The sequence below is a fragment of the Falco punctatus genome (assembly GCF_963210335.1).
Source record: "Falco punctatus genome assembly, chromosome: 1".
NCBI lineage: Eukaryota > Metazoa > Chordata > Aves > Falconiformes > Falconidae > Falco > Falco punctatus.
This window is the reverse complement of record NC_137580.1, coordinates 59,316,917-59,344,638: the sequence shown is the minus strand read 5'-3', so window position 1 is coordinate 59,344,638 and position 27,722 is coordinate 59,316,917. Positions and strand designations below refer to the sequence as shown.

Sequence of the window (27,722 nt, the reverse complement as noted above, 5' to 3'; positions counted from 1 at the left end):
CAGCCTTTAGGACAACTATATGGAGTCCCTGCAGGTATGATAGATTTGGTAGGTTTTACCTGCTGATCACAGCCGTGCACTGTTAATGCTAGCTGCTGCATTGTAGTACTTCTTTGCAAGGCAACAGCTCAAGCAAGGGTTTGCATCTGAGAGTTCAGCACAAGCTGCACAAAAACCACCCCCAGACAACCCACCCCAGCCAGAAGCTGAAGAATGACCATCTCTATGGCAACTAAAGCACTTAGCATGCTCATGCCCAGCATAAACCGGCACAACTTTAGAAGTTAGTTTAGTATAATCAGGGTGCAAGTAGTCTGAGAAATGTAACTAAAGACAGGACAGAATATTCCAGGTGTAATGCTCAAACCATTGTCTGTTACTACTTTTCACTGCAAGGGGAAGGACTGTGCAGTGACAGCAATACCACACAGTGATGCAGGTGGGGGCGGGGGGAAACCCACAAAACAAATCCCTGGCTGCAGTTGTCCATCTCACCATGGTGCTGGGGTAGCCAGGGAGCTAATGAACTTGTCAGATTGATTACAGCTCAGAGCCAAGACCAAGTGTAGTGTTGGGTAGGGATGGGAAGAAGAGGAAGTGCCACTTTTACCTCTTGTGTAACTTCAGCCCCAGGTTATGTATACTTATACAGCTGAGCTAGCAGGCTGCTGCCACCAGGAGAAAGAAGTGCCACAGTCTCCTTTAGTTGTTGGCTTTGGTTCTTGTCCAATTACAAGATATGACCCAACTCACACAAATCTCTTTTTGCCCATTAATTTTTCTATTAGTTGAATACTACTGTCTTGTTAGGACAGCTAGCTGACATCATAAGCATGCAGGTGAGTACAACCTTTGTAAGTAGTGCTCGCTAAAAACCACTGTCTTGAGGATCTTCATTTTTACATCAGCACTTCCAAAGAGATGGTACACCACCCAAGAATTTCAACCTCTTTGTCATCACTAGCCCTCACTGTTATTGACATTTCATTTAGAAATTCATTAGAAAAGCAAGTGTCCTCAAGACCAAGAAAAGAGTTCTAGTTATTGTGCTTTAGTGTGAGCTGATGAATTTTAAAACTCCTGCCACTTAACTCCAGAAGAAAACACTGCTAAGAACACTGCTTAGAGCTCTTCCGTACAACTATGGATAAGATGTGGTCCCTTCCTGTTAAGGAGAAAGCCAGCTGTGGCATTTAGTGCAAGTAACTGGATTATGGGTAAGCCTGACCTACCACACAATCATAAAGCAGTACATTAGGACCAAAGCAACACAGCTTCCAGGAACAGTGAGACACGTTAGTAGAACGTCATCTTCCAGAAGACTGTCACCTAATACCATTCTGTGCAGGTTTTAGTGCATAAGCTTTTTTGTTTGTTTGTTTTGTGTGTGTGTGTGTGTGGGGGGGGTGTTTGGAGTTTTTTTGTTTGTGTTTGTTTTTTTTTTTAAACACAATTATCATTTAACTTAAGGCCCTGAATTTACATTCTACAGCTGATTGCTAGTTTTTGAGTGTATTCAGTAAATCTCCATGAAGCTTTGAATTCAATAGTTTATTTATAATTGTAAAAGCATAAGTATTACATACCTCAAGTAATTGCATATTTGTTAGAATCATACCTACTCAGAAGATTGGTGTGTGCAAAGACAAGACAGTCATGCTTAACTTCCCCCCAGTACTTTTTTGCTTTATATTTATTCCCCCCTTTCAGTTCAGCAAAATTTCCATAGAAACAGAGTGAGGAAATACAGATATGTCATAGCTAGAGTTACTGAAGTGTATGAAGATAGTTTGACAACATCATGTAGGCCCTTTAGAACTATTGAAGGTAGAGATCTGCCTAGTATATAAAAGGGCAAAGACTGGACTAGGCAAGAGTTACAGCAAACAGGCAACAAGCCTAGTTACAGCTCACAAACCATTTGTATTTATAGCTTGGTATGAACAAGAAAATTGGTTTCAACTTTATCACATCATTTCAGAAAGTATCAATGGGGTACATATACACACACATATTTTTTAAAAAATACATGTATGCATATAAATTATTTAAATAAGGCAGGTATTTATTCCAGGCTCTTAAAACATTTTTCCAGCCCCTTTTCCTATTTATACAGGATATGTTGCCATTTTATTGCTAAAGAAAGCATACCATCATTGCAAGCAGAACAGCATCAGCAGTGGCTCTAGTTAGCGGTCCAGTTGAGTTAATAAGGTTCAAGACATACATTATTACTATAGAAGAATATTACTGTTACAGAAATAGAGAAGACTAGTTGGATTCTATTTAGATCGCACCAAATCATTTTCTTGACAGTCTGTAGTTAACAGTATACACTAAAGAGCAGAACAGCACCATTTTGGAGCAACAGAAAGATACCTAAAATACTACTTCCCCATCTTTTCCTTAGCTGTCACATTAAAAAAATACACAAGGGAAGGATGAGGACAAAACAGACTTCATCTGCTGCTCTAATAATGCTTTCTTCTGTAAGAAAGGATGCAGGACTTTCAGCTCATCCAAATGTAAATCCTAATATGAATGAATATGCACGCCATTATCTTTGCATAACTGATAAAAGTTACTTGTTAGTATGACTTACAAGGTGCACTCTCGAAGTTTTTTGTCAGCCTGCTTCAAGGAGATCCAGGTGTTTAACATGTTTGATCGCAGTTTGGCCCACACCAAATGGTTGTTTAACCCAAATATCTGGGCAGCAAACTGGGCAGCTCCGTCAGGTGACAGAGTAGTAGGACAGCCAAGACCTGCAGAGAGAGGAGTGCCACTTACCAAACCATATTTTACAGTTAAAAAACCCACACACACCTGCTTCTGAAGAACAATTTAAGACAATGTTTGTTTCAGCCTCCAGGAACTACATGATCCGGTTTTAAAGCTAGTGAAGTGTCCTGTGTTCCACTACTTCTAACAGAACTGCTTCACGGCATTTTAAACCAGACGCCAGCATGCCGAATGACTCTCCTTGTACAAAGCTAACCGACTTCTGGGCCTCCTAGTTGCCAAGCATCCATTCAAGTCACTAAGTCAAGAATCATACAGGTAGCAATGCACTGAAGTAACAGAATTAAGCCCTTACCTACACCAATTGTGGAGAAAGATAATTAATCATACGGAAAACACTGCTCTAGAACAAAATTCCGTTATTTAAATTACCATTAATACCAACTCCAATTTCAAACTGGAATGTTAGGCAAGGATGAGCCATGGTTTACATCTTTCTGAAGATTATTCCTATGCAATCTTTGCTCTGCCTACTGGGCTTTTTGCTATCAAGAAGTCAAAGACTATATGCAAGATATTTCAAAGATTTTGTTCAGTACTATATCCAGCTCCTCTTCCAGTGTTTTGTTGTGTATGTGTTTGTATATGTATGCAACTAGAACAAGAACAAAAATAGAACTAGGTCAGAACAAGAGCAGAAGTTTAAGATCATCCTACCGCTGGGTAGTCTGAGTGAAGACCACACATCCTGAGTACCCCAGTCAGCTGAGAGCGGAGGACAGTTGACAACTGGGTAAGCAGTGTTACCAGACATGACTGGCCCCAAACCGTTGCTTCTGCCAGCTACTGCAACAAACACTGTTGGGATTCCATCTCCTGGAGGGGAGGAAGGCATTCAGAAATAAGACATCTACCGTCTTCTGTACCACTTGCTTTTGTGGGAACGTTGTATCAGAGGCCACAATTCTGTTGGCAGTTATTTTGTCAATTCCGTTAACATGGACACAAAATTCTAGTGCTAATTTCCCCTTTTACATAAAAATCTTATAAATCTCGCAGCCTTAAATCCCAGCTACGCTTTCCCATAGCTGAAGTCAGCATGTCTGCCTCCGAGGGGAAGTCTCAGTACCAGACGAATAGGTGCTGCTTAGCTGTGTAACAGCCATTAAACCTCTGCCATCTTTAAGTGTTCCTCCTCTCCTTAAATCATACACAGTTCACCTCAAAGTGCTTCTCTGTTACCACATCTGTAGTTTCACAGAGCAGAAAGTACACTCCCACAAAAATAAATAGTTCCGTCACCCCTCCTTGTTTCAGAATGGCCAGCATCACCAGCAAGATGCTACCATAGATGCATTAACATAATCAGGCTCGGGCAAAATAGTTCTGGTCCTGGGTTAGGCTTTGGGTAAAGGAAGTTGTGGCTGCGCAGTAGGACAACGCATTACTCCAGCTGCTTAGTGAAGTCTATAGCTTCTCACTGTGTAATTAGCAAGAGTAGAACAGCATTGTAACACCTTGGTGTTCTGTTTGACAGAACATGGAAAAACACCTACACAAATCCTTAAGTTGCCAAGGAATTCTCGAACACGATACTGTTTCAATCCAAATCAGTAGTTCTATGGCATTTACCTTCATACTCTGCTTTGATCCTCAGGGTTTCATCTGGCCCTTTGTGAGCAGACGTCACTCTTAACTCACAAGGAATTCCAAAGGCTGCACATGCCTTTTTTATTTTTTCACAGTGACTCAGGTCAGAAGGAGATCCCATCAACACTACCACTCTACCTTGGCTCTTTGTTTTCAGAAGCAACTGGGGAAAAAATGAAGGAGGCCAGGGAGGGGGGGGGGGGGGCGGGGGGGAAAAGCAGTCAACAGGCATGAAGATGTGCAGTTATCAAAGTCTATATACATTATTTTTAAAAACAGGTACCTCCACTCTTTCTGCAACCCATTCAAAGTTTCTCTTGACCATCTGCAGTGCTTCAGGAGTCACTTCTTTCAGGTCCCGGTAGGACTGAAAAGACAAAAAAAGACTGAAGTTAGTGTTTTGGGTACACAAAGCACTCATTTTGCTACCGTAATTCATACGGATACCCCAACTGGAATATTTATGCAGTTTCTAGAAACTCCACAGGAAGGAGAGCAAGAGATTGGTATAGACACGGGAGAGTAGATATGGAAGCAAGAGCTATTTACATCTACTGAGATGGTTCTTCATTAAACAACCTTCTACATTACTATTCATAGCTGTCTGCAACATGAAAGGCTTTCAGCCACAAGGGTACCAAGGTTTTGGAAGCTTCTCAAAGGGTGAATTTAAGGAAAGATACACAAAATTTTAAAAATTGGATTTGCAACGACATGATTGTCTGCACTAGCCAACCTACGTTCTGCATGATATTACCACATACCTTATTTTAGGGAGATGAGCAAAAGCACTGTCAGAGCAATTAACTTGAGTATGCTACTACATAATTCAGGTAAAGTAAGCAATAGAGCAGTTCTGCTTCCTAATTTAAGAGTAATACACCCCCCATCCCCTTTGAAATCTTGCCCTGTGGCTTACAGCCACATTCTCTCACAGGCTCTCTGTTACTAGTCTCAACAACTGTCACAGAAGCTCCATGGCAGCAGCATTCACAAACCTTTGTTCTTTCATAACTACTATCTGGTAAGTCAGAGATATTTGACAAGTGTCATTGCTACAAATTTAAATATAGGACAAGTTTTATTTCAAACTTATGTTTGTTTGCAGCCCCTCATATGTGGATAGTCCGTTAGTAACACTTAAGACAACTGAATAGTGAATTCAAGCTTCACCAAAATAATGTTGAGAAGCATCCTCCCAGCAAGATCCCTCTTATGTGTCACCAGTTCTCTACTACTAGAGGATACCACGCTGAATAAACGGAGAAACTTGGAGGCAGATCTGGGAACCAAGTCTTCTATTATTCCTACCAATTTGTTATCCAACTATTTTGTTACCTGCACAACAAGTCAAAAATTCTTATTACCCCTGGAAGCTCCAGTCAATAGTGCTTGTTGGGCATTCCTACTGAAGATATACAGGCAGAGGATTTTCTACCATAAACCAGATCAACTATTTAATGAAAATAGGCTTGGGCATTAGGTACCTTATAAGCTACTCTAACAAGATAAAACTATCCAGAAAAAGCCACTCTGAAAGCAGATGTTTAACTATAGGGTTCGTGTTTTTTCATTCTCCTTCCCAAGTGACTTGGAAGGTAAAGATTAAAACACTACCTGTTTGTCCTTCTGCTGGCTTCTGTCCCCTGACGGCCACAGTCTCCATGAGTCATTATCAATAACATCAGCAAGAACAATTTCTTTTGTCAGAATATTAACACCAAATTCAATCTAAAAAAGACAGTAAGAATCCCAATTTAGGAACTATATAGTGATATACTTTCTGTCAGATCTAGGATCAACAAGAAATCAGACTCATACCTTCAGGTCTACCAGAGTGCAGTTTTGAGGCTGCCATGATTTTTCCAAGATTTCAAAAATGGCTTGAGTAGAACGAGCCATTATATCTACTTCAGTCTGGCCAATAGTAAGTCCAGCAAAACAGAATTTTGCTTCAATCAGCTGTTCCTCAGACCACTGTGGATCATTATTAGCATCATCCTGTTAAGAAAACCAGAACATATACATCATGTAATTTAAGCTGGCTACAAGATGAAAATAACCATTAGAAAATACTAGGCTTTGTTTGGTTTTTTTTAAAAAAAAACACCACACCCAGGCTTTACACTAGTATTTTATGATTAGCAGTGAAAAAAAGTGACAGCAACATTGAAAACACTTGCTGTAACACCTGAACATCTTTAAAAGCACTTCAAGTTTGGACAGTGCCCCACAAGTGACAGGGTACACTACAAACAGCACTTTAGGTCATAGTTCACAAGATACTTCTTTCAGCACACATTCCTAAAGAAGTTCAGAATGCTAAGTGCCTAGCTAGCTACTTACCCTTACCATGCAGTAACTGTTTAATTTCTCCAAATGTATGAACACATCAATTTCAACTGATGCCTCAGCTTACACCTAAAAAATCCTTACATTCTAAATAAAACAAGTTTCTGGTTTATGTACCATTTGGCTTCTTATTCTTTGATGGCCCTGTAAGCCAGTATTACATTATATGCACTTTAGACAAAAATAGCTGTTGGACAAGAATGCGCAAAAACGTCAGTATGGCAAAGCTACCAGCAATATGAGCATTACTGGCTTAATTTGTCAACATTTTAAAAGGAGATACAGAGTTCTCTCTCTGTTTAAGTTTGATTAACATCACAGGAAAGGAAACTTACCTTGTAAAACATCTCAATTTTGGGTGGGTAAAACTTATATCCTTCTTTGACACCAGGGTTTCTTTTGAGGAAGGAACCAGTAGCAATTCTTCTGCACACCCATTCAATTGGGATCATTTCACAGTGAGCTGCTATGAATGCTGTGTCACTCTGTTTCCTGACAAAAGCTGTTTTAATTCCTAAATACAAAGATAGATGCTTAGTCTCATTACTAAACACACCCCACAGTTGAGACAAGAGTCACAACCATCTTTAAGTACAATCGAATCTTGTTCTCTGGACTTAAGGGACACCCTGAATCTCTTCAGGGTATTTTATGCCCACTCTGACCTTGCAAAAGGCAATCAATGTTGTTAGCTTCCACAAGTCACTAGTTTTGCCTATTTTATCATACAACACTCGCTTGTAGCTCAGAACCTTATGCTCTGGTCAGAAATCCTATTCTTGCAAATAATTTTGTTCACAGAGCTTCCAAAAAAAAAAAAAATCTATCCCTCCGTATGGTTGGTTTGTAAACAAAAGTTAGCAGCAACCAAGTACCCAACCATGCTCTCTAGTGGAAGATCCATTTTACAAGGAACAGTAACTGGAGACTTTCAAAAGGAGCTAGGGAGCACAGCAATCTTGACTACTTTGTTCAATAAAGGAGGATGGATCAGGAAGAGAATGACTTAGTCCTCACTTTCATTACAAACTAACATTTATTTAGGACACGAGATCTTCATGATTTGTTAGCTAAAAGACCTTCAGGCTCAGAAGCACACACACACAAACCTGCTGCAGCAAGTCAACCTTCTCACATAACTCTAAGATGACCCCATACTAACCGGGGCCAGCAAACACACGTAGATAGGCACTGTAAGTGCCAAATGGCTCTTTTTTTCCATTTCACTCTTGAAGAAAGTCCCACCTTGCTCCCCCCAGGGCAAGACAACTGCTAAGCCCAATTGGCATCTGCCAGAAACCCGACAATGGGGCTGCATCCATTCAAACCAAGAAGTAGCTGTATTCCATTCCACTTCCAGAGCCATGAAGAATTAAAGTCTTAAAATACAGTATTAGCATTGACTCTTTAGATTTTATTGCACTGCCCTCAAGGCCAGAATGATTTAAATAATCAACTGCACATTAAGTCACTTCTAAATCCAGGTATTACGGCCCCTACATGGTTTACTACTACATTTTTCACCAGTGCAGATGCATGCTTTTAAAGGGCCGACAGTTGCTTTTATAAACGGAGAGAAACTTTAACAGAACTTTGTAAATCATCACCTTTGAAAGGGTAGGTTAAGAAGAGTTGCGCAAAGCAAACAAACTACCTATACAATAAGGCATTCACGTTATCTGCAATTTATGCCAGTCAAATAAGCAAACTGTAGAACCCTGAAAGTTCTTTTGTTGCTTTAAAATGCAGCTACACTTTACTCCGCACATTCTTCCCGCAGCACCTGAAGTTACTGAGGACCTTTGAGAGGTCTGCAGCATGGCTTCTTCACATTCATAGTTTATATCTGTATACTATTTTTATTGTTATCTTATCTGTTGCCATTTAAGAATTGGGCAAAACATCTCATTAAAGATTCCTAAATGAAAACTGGTAATCAACCACAAATATCATCAGAAAGACAGACCTTGGAGGCTACTTCGTACCGCATGCACAATACGCTTCTCAAGAAAGCCAGTGACTGAGGATTATGCCAAATGACTTATCTTTGTCTCAGCCCATATTTTAAGTACTACTTGCACAGAGATACGGGAGATAAAACTCTATAGAAACCATCTTTCTCTTCCCCACATATGAAACACACTAGGCCTTTACTGTTTGACCATCTGTTACTACTCTAAAACTTGTATTTGTTACAAGCTGTAACTCAGCTGATACTTGAAGCCGTCTTTGCGAGACTTCTACAAGAATGCTTTGAAGTGTGCTGAGCGCACAACTATAAGTGGCCTTAACCAAGTTTACTGGTACCTACCTGTGTTATAGTACCATTTGCAGATTCAAGTTAGAAACCCACCAGCGCAAATTCCTGAGAAGTATGCATGTTGCAAAGAGGCAGTTCAAAATACTTTTTCAAGGCAAAGATACGGGCTCCATTTTTGGAAGCTTGGTGCAAAACTTACTCGAGTAATTCAAGTTAGTTAGGTACTCCATGAAAACTCACTTGTAACGTCAGAAATATTTTGAGGTTTTTAGAAGCAAGCATTGTTCCCGATACATTAAATTGGGCTGATAAACACTTAAGAGGACTGTATCGCAAATGCATATAAGTACAAATCATACAGAAACTTTAAATTGATATAGCACACAACTGAAAGGGAAAAGAAAAATATAAAAAGGTACTCTGATTTAATCTTTTAACCTTAATACACAAATTTCAAACAGCTTAGACATAGGTCTGGTAGTGCCATTAGCTAGCAGTGATTTCTCTGCAGGAGATGCATCTAGTCCGGTATTCCAGGCAAGAGGGCACGGAGGGAGGGGAGAACGGACAAGTACAGAGGAGGATTAGGAGGGGTGCGTCCAAACAAGGAAAAGAAGTGCTATCTGCGATTAGAAGATTACTTCAGTAGATAGTCTCATCTTCCAAATGAAGAAATCACCTACCCAGATCTGTAGTACCAGAGGGAAAAGTGTAACTAAAATCTAATAGAAAAAGCATTCCAAAAACCCATTACAGCCTCAAGGCAGGATAAACCAATATATAGAAATAATACTGTGTTGTAGCAATATCCATGATATCCAGGCACGTATTCCACCTTTGAAATACTTACCGGCTTCTTGAAGCAGCTGGAACACGCAGCTAGTTGTCGTGTTGGAGATGGCAGCCTTCCCCTCCATTCGGTCCTTCCTGGCCGCGTTTCCCGCTGTTATTTGGTCTTTCGACTGCATGAGAACACATCCCGGGATATCTGGCAGCTCGTACACTTCCTTCGTTTTCCCTTCATTAACTTTTTTACCAAGTTTCAGGTCTAGAAATAATTAAAAAAATTAGGCGGAAAAAAGTTTTCCCTTGCGCATGCAAGTGCGCCGAGCCCGCATACTTTAGCGGCTGCGTGCCAAGCGGGACCCGGCAGCATCCCGCGCTGCAGTGACCCCGAAGGGCACGCTAAGCCCGGTTCCCCCCCCAGCGGCGAGGGCGACAGCAATCGCCCCAAAACCCTGCCCGCGCCCCCGTTCAGCGGGAGCAGCCCCGCTGGACGCGGCCGTGCCCGCGGCGCCCGCCTGCACGCTGCTGGGCCGGGGCTACGGCGTGCGCGCTGGAGAGCAGCGCTTCTACCCGCCCGCGGGGGTTTGCTTTTTTTTTCTTTTCTGTAAGCACCGGGACACGCCCGAAGCTCAGGCAGCCGAACGGCGCGGGCGGGCACGGCAGCCGCCCGCAGCAGGACCCCCGCCCGCCCGCAGCGGCAGGACCCCGACGTCCCCCGTCCCGCCCCCCCCCCCCGCCCGTAGCGGGTGAGGCGCGAAGCTCGCCCCGAAGCGTTCACCTGCCGCTCGCCGCCCCTGCTGCGGGACGGGAGCAGCCGCGCCCCCCCTCCCGCCGGCCGGGGCGCGGACACCCACACTGAACACCCCCCCCCAACCAAATAAAACTTTGCGGGGAAAGGGCTCTCTCCGCCAAGCAAGGCAGCGGCCCGGCACCCCCCGACCGTTACCGGCGCCCCGCGTCGTGCCCCGCGGGGAGCGGGCCGTTACCTGATGCTGCGGGGGCCATGGCCACGGCGGCGGCGACGGGAGCGGGCACCTAAGGCACAGAGGAGAGACTCAGCACCGCCGCCGGGCCCCGCCGCCGGGGTAAGAAGGGGCTGGCGGAAGGGGCGGGCAGGCGGGGCAGCGGGCAGCGGCGCCGCCCGCCAATCGCCGCCCAACGCGGCGGGGGCGGCCCTGGCCCCTCTCCGCCCCGCCGAGCCCCCCGGGCGAGCTCCGGCCCCCCCACCCCCGTGCAAACACGGCCCCGGCCCGCTGCCCGGCCAATGCCGGCGCCGCGCCGCGCCCGGCCCCCGGCCCCCCGCGCCCCGCGGGCAAACACCCCCCCGGCTTGTGGCGCCCGGCGGGGGCGGCGGGCCCGGGGTCGCGGGCCCGGCTGGGAGCGGGGCAGGGGCGGGGAGGGGACGGGCGAGGCGGCGGTGTGGGGCCGGGGCCCCCCCGTATGTAAATGAGAGGCCGCGCGGGCAGGCTACCGGCGGCCCCGCGCGGCGCGGCGCTGTAGGCTGCGCGCGGCGCCGGTAGGAGCGCGCGGGAGCCGCCACAGCGGGACCGGGACCGGGAGCGGGACCGGGAGCGGGAGGGGGTCCGGGGCCACCCGCCGCCGCGTGCCGCCCGCACCATGGAGCTGGAGGAGCTGGGCATCCGGGAGGAGTGCGGCGTGTTCGGCTGCATCGCCTCCGGCGTGTGGCCGACGGAGCTGGACGTGCCCCATGTGATCACGCTGGGGCTGGTGGGGCTGCAGCACAGGTAAGGGGGCGGGGGGCACGGGGCCGCCGTCCCGACCCGGCGTCTCCGCGGTAGCAGCCCCGGGGTGGTCGGGGACCCGCGCCGGCACGTGCCGCCGGCGGCAGGAGCGGGCTGGGAGGGGAGAGGTGCGGCCGGGGGTCAGCCCCCTCCGTCCCGTCCCGTCCCGTCCCGTCCCGTCCTCCCGCTCCGCGCCGGCGGGGCGCCCCGGCAGCATCCCGGCGGCGAAGCGCAAGGAACGCCCCCGCCGCCTCCCACCCTCCCGGGCCGCCCCGCCGAGCAGCAGCGCTCGGACGTGCGTTGGACCTCGGCTGCATCTCACTTAAGTGGCATCGGCTCCTGCTGGCGGCCGCACGTCCCGCGCTGCCCGGGGGTCTCTGTGCGCGGAGCCCGCGGCGCGGCCGCGCAACCGGGCGGCGGGATTGCGTCCCCCTCACCGGCTGCCGCCGCCCCGACCCTGCCGCGCCGCGGCGGGGCCCGCCCGTCGTGCTTGGCGTTACTCGGGATGCTGACGTGAAGTGTGTAATTCACGCAGTTCGAGACTGCCGACACGGCGTGGGGCTTAGGCAGTTTTAGGCTCCTACTAGCCGTAGTCGTTTAGATCCATCACTAGGATCCAACGAAACATACGTTCTACCTAACACGCCTACGGCGATGTAACACGGACTGGCTTCACGGTGATCCACGGGGATGCAGGGCTGCAAAGTGACGTTTGGGTTCTGCTTCCCTTTGGTATACAAAGTCATAATGCTGTGCGCTGACATAGGCTAATCATTTTTTTCAGTGGTGGCAGAAAGGTGTATCCTTGTGGGAACACATGCTCCGCCCAACAGGCTAGTTCTGTGGTACTCGCTAGGCTGCTGTAACACAAACACCTCTATATACCATACCTCTATATACCATGCTCAACTTCATTTGCACACGTGGGCTAAATAAGCGCATTCCTGACGGACTGGGCAAGTGGGCTTGTCTAAGTACACATGCACTGAAAGATAAAATCCTATGTTCTTTGTATTTTTGAGGTCACATACATGTAAAGGTTGCTCTGAAACTGTTTTGGACCAACAATGGAAAATTGTTTACGTTGCCGTTTTCTGTTTATTACAGCTAAGTTTCATACATTCTTAGTGGTAACATGCTGCATCCCTACATGACGCTCATATACTAATAATTTTCTTTGGGTTGCAGGTGTCTCATTCATAAACTATATATATTTGCCAGTGTCCATCAAAAATGGTCTTATTGGAAGCGGTAGAGCTGTGAAGGAACAACAAAGCCATGTAATCAGTAGTCTCACTTTAGGTTGCGCCATTTTTCTATGAAGAGGCTGGAAAAAAATCTTAGTTCACGTGTGCTTACAGAGTTACACTGGTGGACCTGAGGTTTCTTAGTTGGAAATAAAATGATTGCTGTCTTCTCATTTCTTTGCATCTTAATTATCTCAATTTTCATTGCGACCTTTTTTCATGACTTTTTAGTACACATATTCTTTTTTTTTTTCTGATGGGCACTTGACAAGTATATTTGATTTCCATGAGCTCTTTAATATCAAATTTTCCCTGTGGAGGACACAACTGTAGATAGTAATATTAATGTTGCCATTGAAACTGTAAGCCATTCGCAAGTTTTACAGGCAGATACCCACCTAAAGGCATGCATGCACTACTTCCAGTTCTGATCGAACTCAATAACTGTCAAATTTTTTAAGGGACGCTTTCTTAAGAGACATAAACGTTATTGCATCTGCAAAGTGAAACAGTCTGTTCAATTAGGTATACCTTCGCAATCACTCAATAAAATTATATTAAATAGCTGAGGTGGTAATGTTCCCATTTCCTTCTTTAATGTTTCTTTCTAACCTCTTTCCATTTTTCCTGCTCTGAGGTGTAGAAGAGATGACATCTTTATCAGGAAGTAATAGGATAACAGCTAGTTTTTCTTCTCTTTGGAATCTTACTTGAAAACCAGAATTAAGATTTCACATTAACTGTATCAGTAAATTTCATCAAGCCTGTTCTTTTTAAACTTAAAAACTAAGAAGTGTCTCTTAACTGTATCCCTTTGAAAATAAGTAAATATGGAAGAGGTATGGTAAATATTAATGGACGGTCCCTGTCAAGCCTAAGGGACTGGCAGATAGTTGATTGGCCACTGGAAAATAACAGTCCTTAGATGTCACCTTCAAATTAGTAAGGATTTTCAGGTAATGACTATTGGCCTCAGATACCCATAAGCATATTCTTTTATATGCAAATTAGTCCTGTGCAATAAATCAAATTACAGAATTTGGCCCTTAAATCATCTTAGAATTAAAAAACCCAGAATATTCAGGCATGGCATTGTATCAAACTGCATTTCTGAGATGACTGACCCATAAAGAAGATGCAGCTGTTGGGAACATGCTAGATTTTCTAATCTTTGAAATATTATCTATATACATAAAGATCCAGAATATTTGTTACGTGCCACAAAAACATGTAAGTTCTTTGTGTTTTATGTTCCGATATAGCTGGTTGCAGCAATGTGAAGGACTTTGCTGTTTCTGATAAAAGGCCTAAAATGAGTTGGTAGTTTGTATTACAGTGTTAAAAAGACATTACGGCACTGGAGAGATTTACTTTAGTGGTGAGGATGTTTGTAACTGAAAACTTGAAACTCCGCGTGCTGGATCAAACCACCAAAACACTTAAGCATGTATTCAACAGCGTGTGATTGAGTGGTGCTCATTGTTGCACTGAAATTATTCTGCATGAAAAACTGGCGTGTATTTTGTAAGCAAGGTTCTGGAGTGGGACCACAAGTAGGCATATCATGAAAGATAAAAGATAGACTTGGAATTTCACTATCTTGATATAAGCGACAACTTTAAGAGATTTTTTTGTTTTGTTTTTAATTCAAAAGGGGCTGCTAGATTGTTGAGGCTTAAATTCACACTCCTTTGTAGCAGAAGTTGCAATATGGCTTTTTATTGGCGTTTATAATGGTGAACTGTGAATTAAACTGAAACCTAGTATATTCCTACTCACTGGCTAATCAAGTCCTTCCACACACTAAGAACATTGTGCCAATTTGAGACCATTTTGAAGTGATTTCTTCAAAGTTAAAACATCTGGTTTTAACACATTTTACAGCTGCGTTAGTGAATTCTCTTTATGTTTGAAACTTTAAAGCTTCTAAAACTAACGCTGTTACTCTGGTGTCAACATTAACAAGGCTTTAAAGTGGATCTTCTAAATCATCTTTACCATTTGTAATCCAGAGAAGTCAGTGCAAAATCCACTGACACTATGCCAAAATAAAGTCAAGAGGATATTGGTAAGGAGACGACTTTTCTTGGGGGCGGTGAGAGAGGGAGGAGTAGTACTTTGAGTTACAAATCTATTAAACGTCATTTGAGTCCTTGACCAGGACAAATTTGCAAAGTTAATCTTGGAACAAGTGTGAGTTCTGTTAACTTTTTGCAAAATTCCCGGGAAAATATTTTTGGCAGTAATGCTGTATACTGAAATCTGAATGTATCCAGCTTTGTACTGATTTTTAGAAGAGGTCTTTAAAAGGCCTCTTCTGTGCAAGTAGAAGTCCTATAAAGTCAGAGAATACTCCTCATACCAACTCAGCTGGGTCTATGTATGGAATTTGTTAATGAGAATCAAAGTAAATGAAGAGTGGAGGTTCAGCCAGCATGCTTTTTTGATACCTTCTTTATTACTGTCCACTATTAAAACCCACACAACAGAACGCAAATAATCAGCAATATAAGTTAAGAATTCTTACTTCTCTTTCAATCTAGTAAAATGACTGATCGCTTCCCATTAGCCATCCTTCCAAATATCTACACTCAATATAGCATAATGAAAGTGCTCAGCTATGTTTTGTATACAACCTCTTGCTACATGATAGATTTTTTTAAAAAGCCTATTTAACAAGCTATTAGTACCCTCTCTTACACGGTGAATCTTTCAGACAAAAAGCTTTAAAATGCAATAGTATTTGGATGGGTATTTTCTGAGTAACATAGACATGCTACAGGGAATGATCCTGGTAATTTGGTATGTAACATATTTATCTCTTCATCTCGAGAGCCCATTATGGGTTCAGCAGATCCCCCATCCCCAGATGCAAGAACCGCAGTGTTAAATGTTTTAACTGTCTAAATGCCAAATTTTGTAATTAACCATATTTCTATGGAATATACTGGGTAAGATGTCTGCCTAGCTAGTGATTGAGTCTGTATGCTGTTTTAGCAGAACATTCATGCTGTATGTGCTGGTAAAACATTTTCGATTACTTTCAGAGACACAGAATGAATGTGGATGGAGTTACCACTTTTTATCATTTTGTTCTATCTTGGTTTACATTTATAGGGCATTCTGTGCTGCTAGGTGCCAACAGCCCGGTTTAATTACATGCCATAAAGCTTACTCTTGTAGGAAGAGATAGGCAGCAAGACTTTTTTGCTGTGGTGAGCTGTTATAGCCACTTGGCTGTCTTACATAACTTCCTGCAGAGCTCAGGTTCCTGCATGCTCTTTTTTGGAAAGTGAAGATAAGCCAGATTTCCATTCTAACCAAGTTCAAATCTCTGAGATGTACATGTCACAGAATGCAGTTCAGTCGCAGCTCTTATCTCTGGATGTGGAGTAACCAACTAGAATGAAATGAGCGGAAAAACCAGGAGGGAAGTGGTGCCAAAATGTAGATACAAGAGGACATTTTGGAGGCAGCCCTTAATGTTTATTGTGACCAACAGACTTTCCATTAGATTAACCTAGCCTTCGCTGGGGTGAGACTGTTCATTTTTCTTCACGTTGACTGTAGTTACATCATCCATGTAGGCATGACACAGCTCTCCAGTAATTTTCACGGGATTGCTCTGTTGGCTTGTTTGCCCATACCTTAAATTTGAGCCTAATGAACGGAGGGAGGGTTGTACACAGCATGGGACATGCCTGCTGGGTAGTTCAGTTCAAATAAATTGCCTTGGCTGCTCTTTCTGCCATGTCTTACACTACTTTCCCTGAACTTAAAAAAGCAGGGTTGTTTGGAGGGGCTTTTTATTAATTAGTGTAGTTTTAATTTAAATCAGTTCTGTCAGTCGGTTAACCACTTGGCCATGTGAGTGCTAGTGCCAACACAAAGGAGACCTTGCTGCTAGAAGGAACAAAGGCTGAGAGTGTGGAGGGAGAGTTTTTTAGGCCAACAGTGATGCTGACAGAGCTTGTGGATCCAACATGAATGCAAGCATTTCTGTTCCCTGAAGCTCATTCTCCAGGCATTTGGCCCAAATATAGTTTGGTCTACCAGGAAATAATCTAAATGGGGCATTCAGAGGACTTTCCAGGGTAACAGCCCTATCTGAGACATGTAGAGTGACCCATTCATCTCAGTGAATGAGTGTGCTTTAGAGAAGAATGGAACTTTTAAATATAGGTCAGAGTGGTGATTGCTCCATTTATCTGCCACACCTTGAAAATTTCAGTATCTCCATTTGCCACTGGGGAGGAGACAGATTTGTCCTCACAGTAATCTGGCTCCTTGGTAATAGTGCAGATATTTGAGGGAGAAGAGCAAAGATCTTTGGTTTTTACAGGACTGCTGCTCCTGCCATAATTACTCAGTGTTGGTTTTGATTTTTAAGCTCAATCATTTTCATGATGTAATTTATATTAAGATTCCCAGCAGCATGAAAATACATGGAAACAGATTGGTCTGGCCTTTCTGTAAAAAGGAACCATGTTGTGGATCTATGTCTTAAGAAGGTCTCTCGTCCCCAAACCCTGTCAGTCCTATGGTAGTATTCTCACACACAACCGTTTAGCATATGTCAGACAGTGTCCCAAGTTCCACTTAACTTGCCCATAATGGTGCCTAGACTAAATATTGTGTGGCTGTAATAAATGCAAAGCTGTCAACAGAGCAGAGCCACAGCACAAGCTCAAGTGGATATAAAAATACACTGGGAGGACGAGTTGGATTAATGCTATTTTCAAGGGGACTTTTTCTGAGAAATCCTTCACTCTAGTCACATTGTATTTAGCCCATTGTCACTACTCTGGGAGATGCTGTCAAAAGGAGACAGCCCACAGCTCCTGACAACTGGAATCCTAAATGTGCAACATTCATGTTATTTTGCCTCTAAGCAAAAAGTGATGTGGAATCGTAATTTACAACTGCAGTGAAGAAAGGTCTTGATGCCACTTTGATTTATCTATCTCAGCATCCTACATATTCAAGTAAATGAATTGTTATCTGTATAAATGGGAGTAGCACATAAATATTTGATGATGCTAAATTCCCCATGCACTTGACATCTCTTACCATCTTTGACTGAAAATAAATGTGAACAGCAGGGAAAAAGCAGATAGCCTTCTGACAAAACAATTACAAAAAGCTAGCTATACTTTCCAGTCACAAAGCAGAATAGAAGTGGAATCCCACACAAGGGGAAGTCCACCTTCTTTGAACGTTTGTTTGTGAGGTAAATCCCGCTCTCTGGAAAGTTTTTTGAGAAAAAAACTTTTACTTGGAAAGCTACTTGAGGTTTTTTTCTGTTCTTGCTTCATGTCTACCCTCTAGTGTTGATATGAACAGTTTCCAAGCCAAGTGTGCTCTGCAGTTCTCTGCTCTGACCTACTAAGAATTTAGACAGTCCTTTGCCTCAGTGTTTTTATGCAGTTCTCACCTTAACAACAGCATTTAAAACCAGATACATATTTCTTGAAAGGTCTGCTTATTTTAATGAATAAATTTAAGTCTTTACTTTTTTATTTTATGGGAGCAAGTTTTTGGGGGGACATTGTAGTGAATGACAGAAAAGTTTTGGAAAGATTGGGATCCTTGTGCATCGCATTTTAAGTGCAGTTTGTCTTTGCAGTTCCAACTGCCTCCCTCAGGTTAGCCTTGCTTCTGAGAGGGAGTCATACTGCAACAAAAACAACCTTTGAGCTGCTCAAACCTAGGCCTAGCACAGCTGAGAACTTGCTGGGCTGCTCCAAATCACACAGAAAACCATCTGCACTTTTTTTTTTCCCCAGCTGAGCTAGTCTTTTGTCAGGTTAGTGAGCTGAACTGGTTTATAGGGGATCCAGCAAGCATTGGACTGTTCAGAGTAGCATGGAGAAAAAGGGATCTTCTTGTTGCAATGAGTTATCAAATCAACTTCAGCCTTGCACTCATGGAACACAGCGGGTAGAGCAGAAGATATAAGTGATCCATACTATTTTATTTTAAAATTAAAAAAAAAAGAAAAGTATTTTTAAAAACTTAATTTGAATCAAAATGGAACTAAACTGTTTAAATGTACTGGAGTACATTTTTTCTGGTTCACAGGTGGAAGGAGTAACCTGTGATATTAGTACTGCTAGGAATGGTGAGGTCTTCAGCTGGCTCGGCATGTTTTAGAAGGATACCTGACTGCCATGATGGCAGGGACAGATCCCTTGTTCTCCTACCAAAGACAGCAGTTCTCTATGCAAGTAATATAACGCAAGTTCAAGATGTGTATCTTCCAATCAACTCATTGCAAAAAGAGGAGAAAGATTTTTAAGCTCACAATGTTGCTAGTATTACAAGTCAAAGGTGGTTTGTACTGAGAAACCAATGTGAAAAGTAGTATATAAACATACACTGGAAGAATAGTAAATCTGTGTCACTGTATAAATGAATATGATCAAAAAACTGATTTTCTAGGAATCTTTCTCTGACTTCTCAGAATTGTTTAAAAAATGGTAGTCAAATGGCAGACAACATCTACCTTGGTGAAAATTATTTACCTTCATAATGTCTCTCATAAATGATTTAATAAGACAATAATTAACCATACAGCAGGAAACAAAGCACTATATCCAGTAACATTTTTGTGTAAGATGTTGTAAAGAGAGACTTGGGTGGAATTTAGGCCTCTGTGTAAAAAAAGCTGGCGGCTGTTGCTGCTGCAGTAAGGACTTGACGATTTGACTTCAGTTGTGCCCCTGTGTGTGCCCAGAACTGACCTAGCTTTGGCAGGGTTGTGTAAGTCTATGCCCAGACATGACTGAGATCCAGAACTGAGTTGTTTTGCTTGAAAGGAAACCCCTAGATAAGCATGCCTTGCAGGCAGTGCAGGCTATTACTTACACAATCACAAAATGAAGTAGTGGTGGCTAGTAGGATTTTGCAAAGTGTGGTTAGTTGTGGCATGGCATTTGTCACTTACCACGTCACTGTTCCCTGCACTGTTTCTATGGTTTTTGTACTTTTGGTTACTGGACAAGGCAGACCCCTTGTCCAGGGACCAGAACCCATGCCTGCCCCTTCTAGGTGGGCAGCGACTTTGTGTACTTTCTTTCTGGTTCATTGAATTCTCAAGTTCATTTCTGCACAGCACAATACCTTCAGCAGGCAGATGGGGATGGTCCCCCACCCTAGCACAGGCAGGTGGAGAGGCCAGGAGGAGGGTAAATGCTGATAAAGGAATTAGGTGGTATGTTTTCCCCACCAGCCTTGCCTAACCAAGAAGTTGTTCTCTTACGGCTTCAGCTGTTTGGTTAATTGCAGAGGACTAACTTGCTAGGAAGGTCATAGAGATGGTAATTTGGAAATTATGAGATGAAATTTTAACTATATGTTTTCCTTCATCAGTCAAAGTTATTATTTTCTTTCAATTAAGCCTGTTAATTGTGGCATGTAGGTGAGTCAAGGCATGTAGGCAGAAGTTACATCTTCTATCAGACTAACTGATGTCACTGCTAAAAGCTCATAGTTAAGGATTATGATGGTAACTTGTTTAAATGACTGAAAGTGAATATATTGAAGGGGAGCAAGCATGTACTCGTGGGTGACCTACACTCATAAATAAGTCTTATTTACTTTCTTACTATCTGAGAGAATCTCTTTGCATGCTAATTTTATAGAAAGTTCATTAAACCAACCTGTTGTATGGCTGACGGATCAGCATACAGCTGTGTTCTGTTGAGGTCTTGCATTTCTTCCTGCTTACAAAGCCTTTCTAACAGTAAGTTTTTGCCTTCTGTTACTGTGTGCACTCTCTCTGTTAATAGTTTTTGGAAGTGGAATATGGTGTTTTCAGAAGCACTTTTCTTAAGTGGAACAGGCGACACCTCTGTGGACAAAAGCAAAATATGTAGTTAGAGTGCACAAGTCAATGAACTGCTGACACTGAAGTTTAGCACAAGCTAGATTTTCCTAATGCCGTCCTTCTGTTACGCTCTTTGTTGCCTTGCTGGTGTTGTGTAAGGGGTCACTGTATAACAGCGAGTAGGAATGGAACAGACCTTGTAAAAATCACTGATATTTAAAACTTTCAGCTTTGCCTAGCTACTGCCTTCTGCAAGATGTACTGATCTAACAGGCAATAATGAAAGTACATTTAATCACATAGAGTTAGTCCTGTTAGTAGTTTATGATGGTGGCCTGGGCGGGTTGAATGCAGAAGTGTTGTGGTGTTCAGATCTGTCTGTAGACAAGACATCGTTTTAGTATTTAAAATAGGGGTGAGCTTCCTAAAAAAACAAGTTTGTCGTCCCTCATTGTTGGACTTTTTGATCGTTTAGAGCCTGACAATTCTGCCAGGAATAAAAATAAGCTCCTGATCTTTCCTATATCAGATCACATGCTGCATATTTCTATCCATCCCTTAATTTTTCTCTCAATGATTCTACATCATATCTTCTCTTTGGAATAGCTGTCTTAACCTGTTTTCCCTTGTACAACACGTTAGACATTACATGGTACACATTATATGTCTAAACATGTAATTTCTCATTTACTGACACATAGTATAATATCGGAAAACCACAACCATGACTGTGATACTGTCCTTGTTTTCCTCTAAGCAACACAGGTAAGATATCTTCTATTAAAAATCTTTTTCTCTTTTCTTTGCACTTGATTCTTATAAATCAAAGAAGTATTTTCTGATGTTATCTCATTTATACCAGGGATGAGGACTAAATAAAGAAATTGCAGTTTTCCTTAGGACCACATTTTTATCAGGACTTTTCTTTTGCACATTGTTGAGGGTGAGAGAAGAAATGGAGCTTGGTGTTAAGTTCTAGGATTATTTTTTTTAACTGCTCAAGTACTAGAAACTAGAAGCTCGCATCCGATTCAACAGCAGTGTATAGATGCTTTATAAAGTCAGGGGCTCTTACCATCATTCCATGTTTTTCTCTTGATACTCAAGGATCCTGTGTTTGCTGTAACATCTCCCACTGAAACTTAGAAGAGAAAAGCAAGGTGACTTCAGTATTTTGCAGTGATTCTCAAAGCACAGTCAGTCATACACCAAAAAGTTATATACTACAAAAGCAAATGCATTGGGACAAGTGACCTGGAGCAATGAGAGTCTTCTAGAAAAGTCAGGTACTGGGTTGGCCCACAAAATCTGGGTGGAGACATTTATTTGGCAGATCCCTTGAACAGCTTAATTACTAAAGCTTCTTTTCTGAAAGGTTATTGTTTTACTGTCTCCTGCATCAGCATTCACAACACAGACTACACAGTCCTTTTCCAGCATGCTAAAATGTAAACCAGCCAGGCTGGCTCAAACATTCTTGGTGTTGACAAATTCCATTCATGGAGAGCAGAAATGAGCAGTAATATCTTCCGTTTCTGGATTTGGAAGAAAATGTCTGTCTTAAGAATGATCGAGCACAGGAATGAGGCAGATGAGAAGCAGTGGTGTCAGCCTATGGCTGTGTGGATGTCATTCCAGCCTCAGCTAATGGCATTACCGTACGGTGCCCTTGGACACCACATTAGGGCTCCGATTCATGACTGAGGACAGCTGGCTTAAGGATGACTCCAGTAGTTTCTGTTCAAGCTGTCCATCTGGCCTTTGCTGCAGAAGTGGTTCAAGTCCTCAACTAACATTTGCGACATTGCAAATTATTATCTAATATATTGAGAAAAATCAGAATTAGTTCTGGTTTACCATAACTCACTCAGCTTTAAGCTGCAGTGGTTAAGTTGCTTCTACAAGAGCATCTGATCTGCCTGGAGCAAGGGCAGGTATACCTGAGAGCTGGAGCAGTTGGCCAGTCATGAGAACCCTTACAGCATACACAAGGTGAGCTGTTGGTTCCTAGATCTGAGGTCTTTTGATACTAAAATAAAAAAAAAAATTAGAAAACTGATTCTAATTTAGCAAAATTAATATAATTACAAGTGCTCAAATAAACATCACTGCCCTGTATTTTTCTCTCTTGACTATGGTATGAACTGAATGGAGTTTAATTTTATTGGAGTCCTTGCACTTGGCTTGACTGTTACAGTTCTGCAGTTTTAAATGGTGTGAACTTGGAGCTCTCTGTAAGATTTCACATGCCTGCTATATCACCTCTAAAACCTGCCACATTTTCTAGCACCATTTCACTGTATCTCGCTTAAGCTTCCAAAAGCACAAAGGTTCTCCAATAACATTGAATGCTTCAGGTGCTTTCACTTTTTGTTAATGTTCTGACTTCTAAATTCTTCCAAAGACCATTTCCGTTCATGAATGCAGATGTCCTACGTGACCATGCAGATACAGGTTCTTCAGTTATTTTCCCTCCCCATTCTGGCAACATATTTTACCACTACAGCATAGGTCAACAAGGCAACTTTTTTCATTTTAAGTGCTTTATCTCATCACTGAAGTTTTTAGTACCTGATAGGAGACTTGAACTTTCACATCCCCAGCCTGAGGGACCCAGAGGCTGTCTTCTTAAGATACAGTCAACTTCATCGTAAAATCTCATTTTTCTCCTGGGATTACCAAGATGCTCATTTTCCTTCTGCAGTGCACGGTATTCATATTTTAGGTTCTTGTACTTTGTGCGACATTGTTTCCAATCTCTGTCTATACCACGTTTCATTAGCCTTCTGGCAATTTCCTCAAATATTTCTTTATTTCTCGTGGCCCCTTCAAGCATTTGTTGTATCTTTTCATCTGACCATATGTTTATCAGAGCTCTGACTTCATTATCACTCCAGTGTTTTCCTGCTCCAGTATCATTAACTGTAATAACTTTAAAGTGATTTTGTGCTTCTTCCAAGGGGATGTGATTGTCTGAAAATATAAATGAAACAACAACTGAGTATTGCTGAATATACATACATTAAAGTGTAATTGTAGCTAATGATTTTGTAACAAGCTGAGGGATTAATTAATGTTTATAATACTCCCTTGTTATGAAAATCTTTTAACTTTATGGTGTTAACATCATACATGATTACATTTCTCTCAAGTATGCAAAATATGTAGCAAGTGAAACCTCTTGTTTCTCTAAGGCATCTAAATTTCCACATTTTGTCAGTGTAATTTTGTTGCTGTTGTCAAATTAAAGACAGATCTATCCAAGCGCTGCATGAAGGAAAGCAATACGCCTTAAGCTTTAAAGCAACAAGATACCAGTATTGATAATAAAATGGCTTTCCAGTATGGTGTCAAATTAGAATGGCATGGCAAAATATCATGCAAATGAAAATGCTACTGGGGATTCAATCAAAGAAAAAAAATCTTATCTGTGTATTCAGAAGTAGGAAATGCTGCTCATCAGATAAACATAGAATGCAAAGTTGAACTACAGTATTAATGCAAGTTTTGCTCATGACAGGGAACAGAGCTTTGAAACTAATTTTTAAGTTTAGTGATAAAGCTAGACTGGAGTCAGAAGTAGAAAAGTAAAGCCATGTTTACAGTAGAGATCTGCTTGGTCCAGCTTTGGTACTGAAATTACAATGCAATTTCATTTCAGAATGAATACATGGAAATTAATACTCACCTGTCCCGACCATCCGTTTTGTTACTGGCGTACAAGATCTGTCTTCTGAGGTAGTGCTTATAGAATCATCATCTATAGAAATACATAGATTTAAGTAAAATAGACTTGGACTTAGACCAATAAAGTGCTAATATTATTGTCATCCTCTGCAGGTAATGCCTATCCACTTAAAAATGTCATAATCCATTAGCCTAACCCATTAATCATAGAATCGTATAGGTCGGAAAAGACCTTTAAGATCATTGAGTTCAACCGTTAACCCAGGACTGTCAAGTCCACCACTAAACCATCTACATGTCTTTTAGATACCTCCAGGGATGGTGACACAACCACATCCCTGGGCAGCCTGTACCAATGCTTGACAACCCTTTCAGTGAAAAAAATTTTCCTAATATCTAAATTTGATTACCTGGCACTTGTTACCTGGGAGAAGAGACCAACACCCACCTTGCTCTAACCTCCTTTCAGGGAGCTGTAGAGAGTGTTAAGGTCTCCCCCTCAGTCTCCTTTTCTCCAGGCTAGACACCCCCAGTTCCCTCAGCTGCTCCTCATAGGACTTGTGCTCCAGACCTTTCACCAGCTCCGTTGCCCGTCTCTGGACACGCTCCAGCACCTCAGTGTCTGTCTTGTCATAAGGGCCCCAAAACCGAACACAGTGTTTGAGGTGCGGCCTCACCAGCGCTGAGCACAGGGGGACGATCACTGCCCTTGTCCTGCTGGCCACACCATTTGTGGTACAAGCCAGGATGCTGTTGGCCTTCTTGGCCACCTGGGCACACGGATGGCTCATGTTCAGCTGGCTGTCAGCCAGCACCCCCAGGGCCTTTTCCTCCAGGCAGCTTTCGAGTCGCTCTTCCCCAAACCTGTAGCATTGCGTGGGGTTGTTGTGACCCAAGAGCAGGACCTGGCACTGAACCTTGTTGAACCTCATACACTGGCCTTGGCCCATCGGTCCAGCCTGTCCAGATCCCCCTGCAGAGCCTTCCTGCCCTCCAGCAGATCAGCACTCCCACCCAACTTGGTGTCATCTGCAAACGTACTGAGGGTGCGCTTGATCCCCTCATACAGATTGTTGACAATGATATTAAATAGAGCTGGCCCCAGTACTGAGCCCTGGGGAACACCACTTGTGACCGGCCACCAGCTGGATGTAGCTCCATCCACCACCGCTCTCTGGGCCTGGCCACCCAGCCAGTTTTCCATCCAGCGAAGCGTACGCCCGCCCAGGCCCTGAGCAGCCAGTTTCTCCAGGAGAATGCTGTGGGAAAGGGTGTCAAAGGCTTTACTAAAGTCCAGGTAGACAACATCTACAGCTTCTCTCTCATCCACTAAGCAGGTCACTTTGTCATAGAAGGAGATCAGGTTAGTCAGGCGGGACCTGCCTTTCATAGGCCCATGCTGCTGGGCCTAATCCCCTGGTTGTGCTGCATGTGCTGCGTGATGGCCCTCCAGATGATCTGCTCCATAACCGCCCCTGGCACCAAGGTCAGGCTGACAGGCCTGTAGTTCCCCAGATCCTCCTTCTGGCCCTTCCTGTAGATGGGCACCAGGTTTGCTAATCGCCAGTCAACTGGGACCTCCCTGTTTAGCCAGGACTGCTGATAGATCATGGAAAGTGCCTCAGCGAGCACTTCTACCAGCTCTCTCAGTTCCCTTGGGTGGATCCCATCCAGCCCCATAGACCTGTGTGTGAGTGGTGTAGCAGGCCAGTGACCATTTCCCCTTGGATTATGGGGGCTTCATTCTGCTCCCCATCCCTGTCTTCCAGCTCAGGGGGCTGGGTACCTGGAGGGCAACTGGTCTTACTATTAAAGACTGAGGCAAATAAGGCATTTAGTACCTCAGCCTTTTCATCATCCTTTGTTACTATGTTTCCCCCCCACATCCAATAAAGGATGAAGATTCTTCTTAGCCCTTCTTTTGTTGCTAATGTATTTACAGAAACAATTTTTACTGTCTTTTACAGCAGTAGCCAGGTAAAGTTCTAGTTGGGCTTTGACCCTTCTAATCTTCTCCCTGTATAACCTCACAACATCCCTGTAGTCCTCCTGCATTGCCTGCCCCTTCTTCCAAAGGTCATAAACTCTCCTTTTTTTCCTGAGTTCCAGCCAAAGCTCACTGTTCAGCCAGGCCAGTGTTCCTCACCACCAGCTCGTCTTTCAGCACATGGGGACAGCCTGCTCCTGTGCCTTCAAGATTTCCTTCTTGAAGAATGTCCAGCCTTCCTCGACCCCATGGCCCTTCAGGACTGCCCCCCAAGTGACTTTGTCAACCAGGCTCCTAAACAGGCCAAAGTTGGCCCTCTGGAAATCCAAGGTAGCAGTTCTGCTGACACACCCCACCACACACTTCTTACTCCTCCAAGAATTGAAAACTCATTTAATGATCACTATGCCCAAGATGGCCTCCAACCATCACATCGCCCACAAGTGCTTTTCTGTTCACAAACAGCAGGTCTGGTGGGATGCCTTCCCTAGTTGGGTCACCAGCTGTGTCAGAAAGTTATCTTCCACACACTCCAGGAACCTCCTACTGTTTCCTCTCTGATGTATTTGCAGCAGACTTTTGGTAAGCTGAAGTCCCCCACAAAAACAAGGACTAGCAATTGTGAGACTTCCTCCAGCTGCTTATAGAGTATTTCATCTGCCTCTTCATCCTGGTTGGGTGGCCTTCCCCCCTGATTCTTACCTATAAACACTCAACCCCATCATCGCCATCATTAAGCTCTAGACAGTCACAACACTCCCTGACATACAGGGCTACCCCACAGCCTCGTTCCTTGCCTGTCCCTTGTGAAGAGTTTATGGCCATCCATTGCAGCACTCCAGTTGTGTGAGTCATCCCACCATGTTTCCATGATGGCAACTATATCATAGGTTTCCTGCTACACAATGTTTTCCAGCCCCCCGCCCCCCATTTGTCGCCCGTGCTGCATGCATTGGTGTAGGTGTGCTTCAGCTGGGTTATTGATCCTGCCACTTTTTGGAGGGAGAAGCCCTAATTCCTACGTGACCATTCTCAGGCCCTTCCATGGTTTCTAACACATCAATAACCCTTGTGTCTTTGCTGACTCATGGATCTCTGTCCCCTGCCTCCACTGAAATGGCAGACCAAAGGGCCTCGCTAGGACACCATCCCTCAATCATCGGTGTGCTGCCCCCAGGCTTATCTCTAGCAAGCCTGGTTTTATCCTCTTCCCCCTTCAAATGTAGTTTAAAGCTCTTTCAACGAGCCCTGCTAATGCCTGTGCAAAGATCCTTTGCCCTCTTTGAGACAGGTGTACCCCGTCTGTTGCCAGCAGGCCTGGTGTCATGTAAACCCACCCATGATCAAAACCCCCAAAATTCTCCCGGTGACACCAGGCTCGGAGCTGGCTCTTTCTGTTTCTTCCCTCGTCATTCCCTGCAACTGGAAGGACAGAGGGGAA

The 27,722-nt window shown here is 43.5% G+C and overlaps 2 protein-coding genes across 4 annotated transcripts in view; one reads left to right on the top strand and one right to left on the bottom strand.

Moving 5' to 3' along the window:
- Positions 1–1,430: 1,430 nt before the first annotated feature.
- Positions 1,431–27,722, bottom strand: part of PAICS (phosphoribosylaminoimidazole carboxylase and phosphoribosylaminoimidazolesuccinocarboxamide synthase) — a 47,755-nt gene continuing 21,463 nt past the window's right edge. For all 3 annotated transcript variants that reach the window (XM_080385748.1, XM_080385749.1, XM_080385750.1), the window contains 13 exons: positions 24,296–24,367; positions 23,179–23,580; positions 21,683–21,748; positions 20,441–20,631; positions 10,777–10,825; positions 9,855–10,052; positions 7,080–7,258; positions 6,214–6,393; positions 6,010–6,123; positions 4,676–4,759; positions 4,375–4,555; positions 3,460–3,618; positions 1,431–2,765 (listed from right to left, as the gene is read on the bottom strand). In XM_080385748.1, the coding sequence (XP_080241874.1) occupies positions 2,599–2,765; positions 3,460–3,618; positions 4,375–4,555; positions 4,676–4,759; positions 6,010–6,123; positions 6,214–6,393; positions 7,080–7,258; positions 9,855–10,052; positions 10,777–10,825; positions 20,441–20,631; positions 21,683–21,748; positions 23,179–23,580; positions 24,296–24,367 (2,042 nt within the window). In that variant the 3' untranslated portion in view covers positions 1,431–2,598. The remainder of the gene's footprint in view (positions 2,766–3,459; positions 3,619–4,374; positions 4,556–4,675; positions 4,760–6,009; positions 6,124–6,213; positions 6,394–7,079; positions 7,259–9,854; positions 10,053–10,776; positions 10,826–20,440; positions 20,632–21,682; positions 21,749–23,178; positions 23,581–24,295; positions 24,368–27,722) is intronic.
- Positions 10,819–27,722, top strand: part of PPAT (phosphoribosyl pyrophosphate amidotransferase) — a 55,199-nt gene continuing 38,295 nt past the window's right edge. Inside the window, exon 1 of the mRNA XM_080385774.1 lies at positions 10,819–11,535. Coding sequence (XP_080241900.1) covers positions 11,408–11,535 — 128 coding nt within the window. The 5' untranslated portion in view covers positions 10,819–11,407. The remainder of the gene's footprint in view (positions 11,536–27,722) is intronic.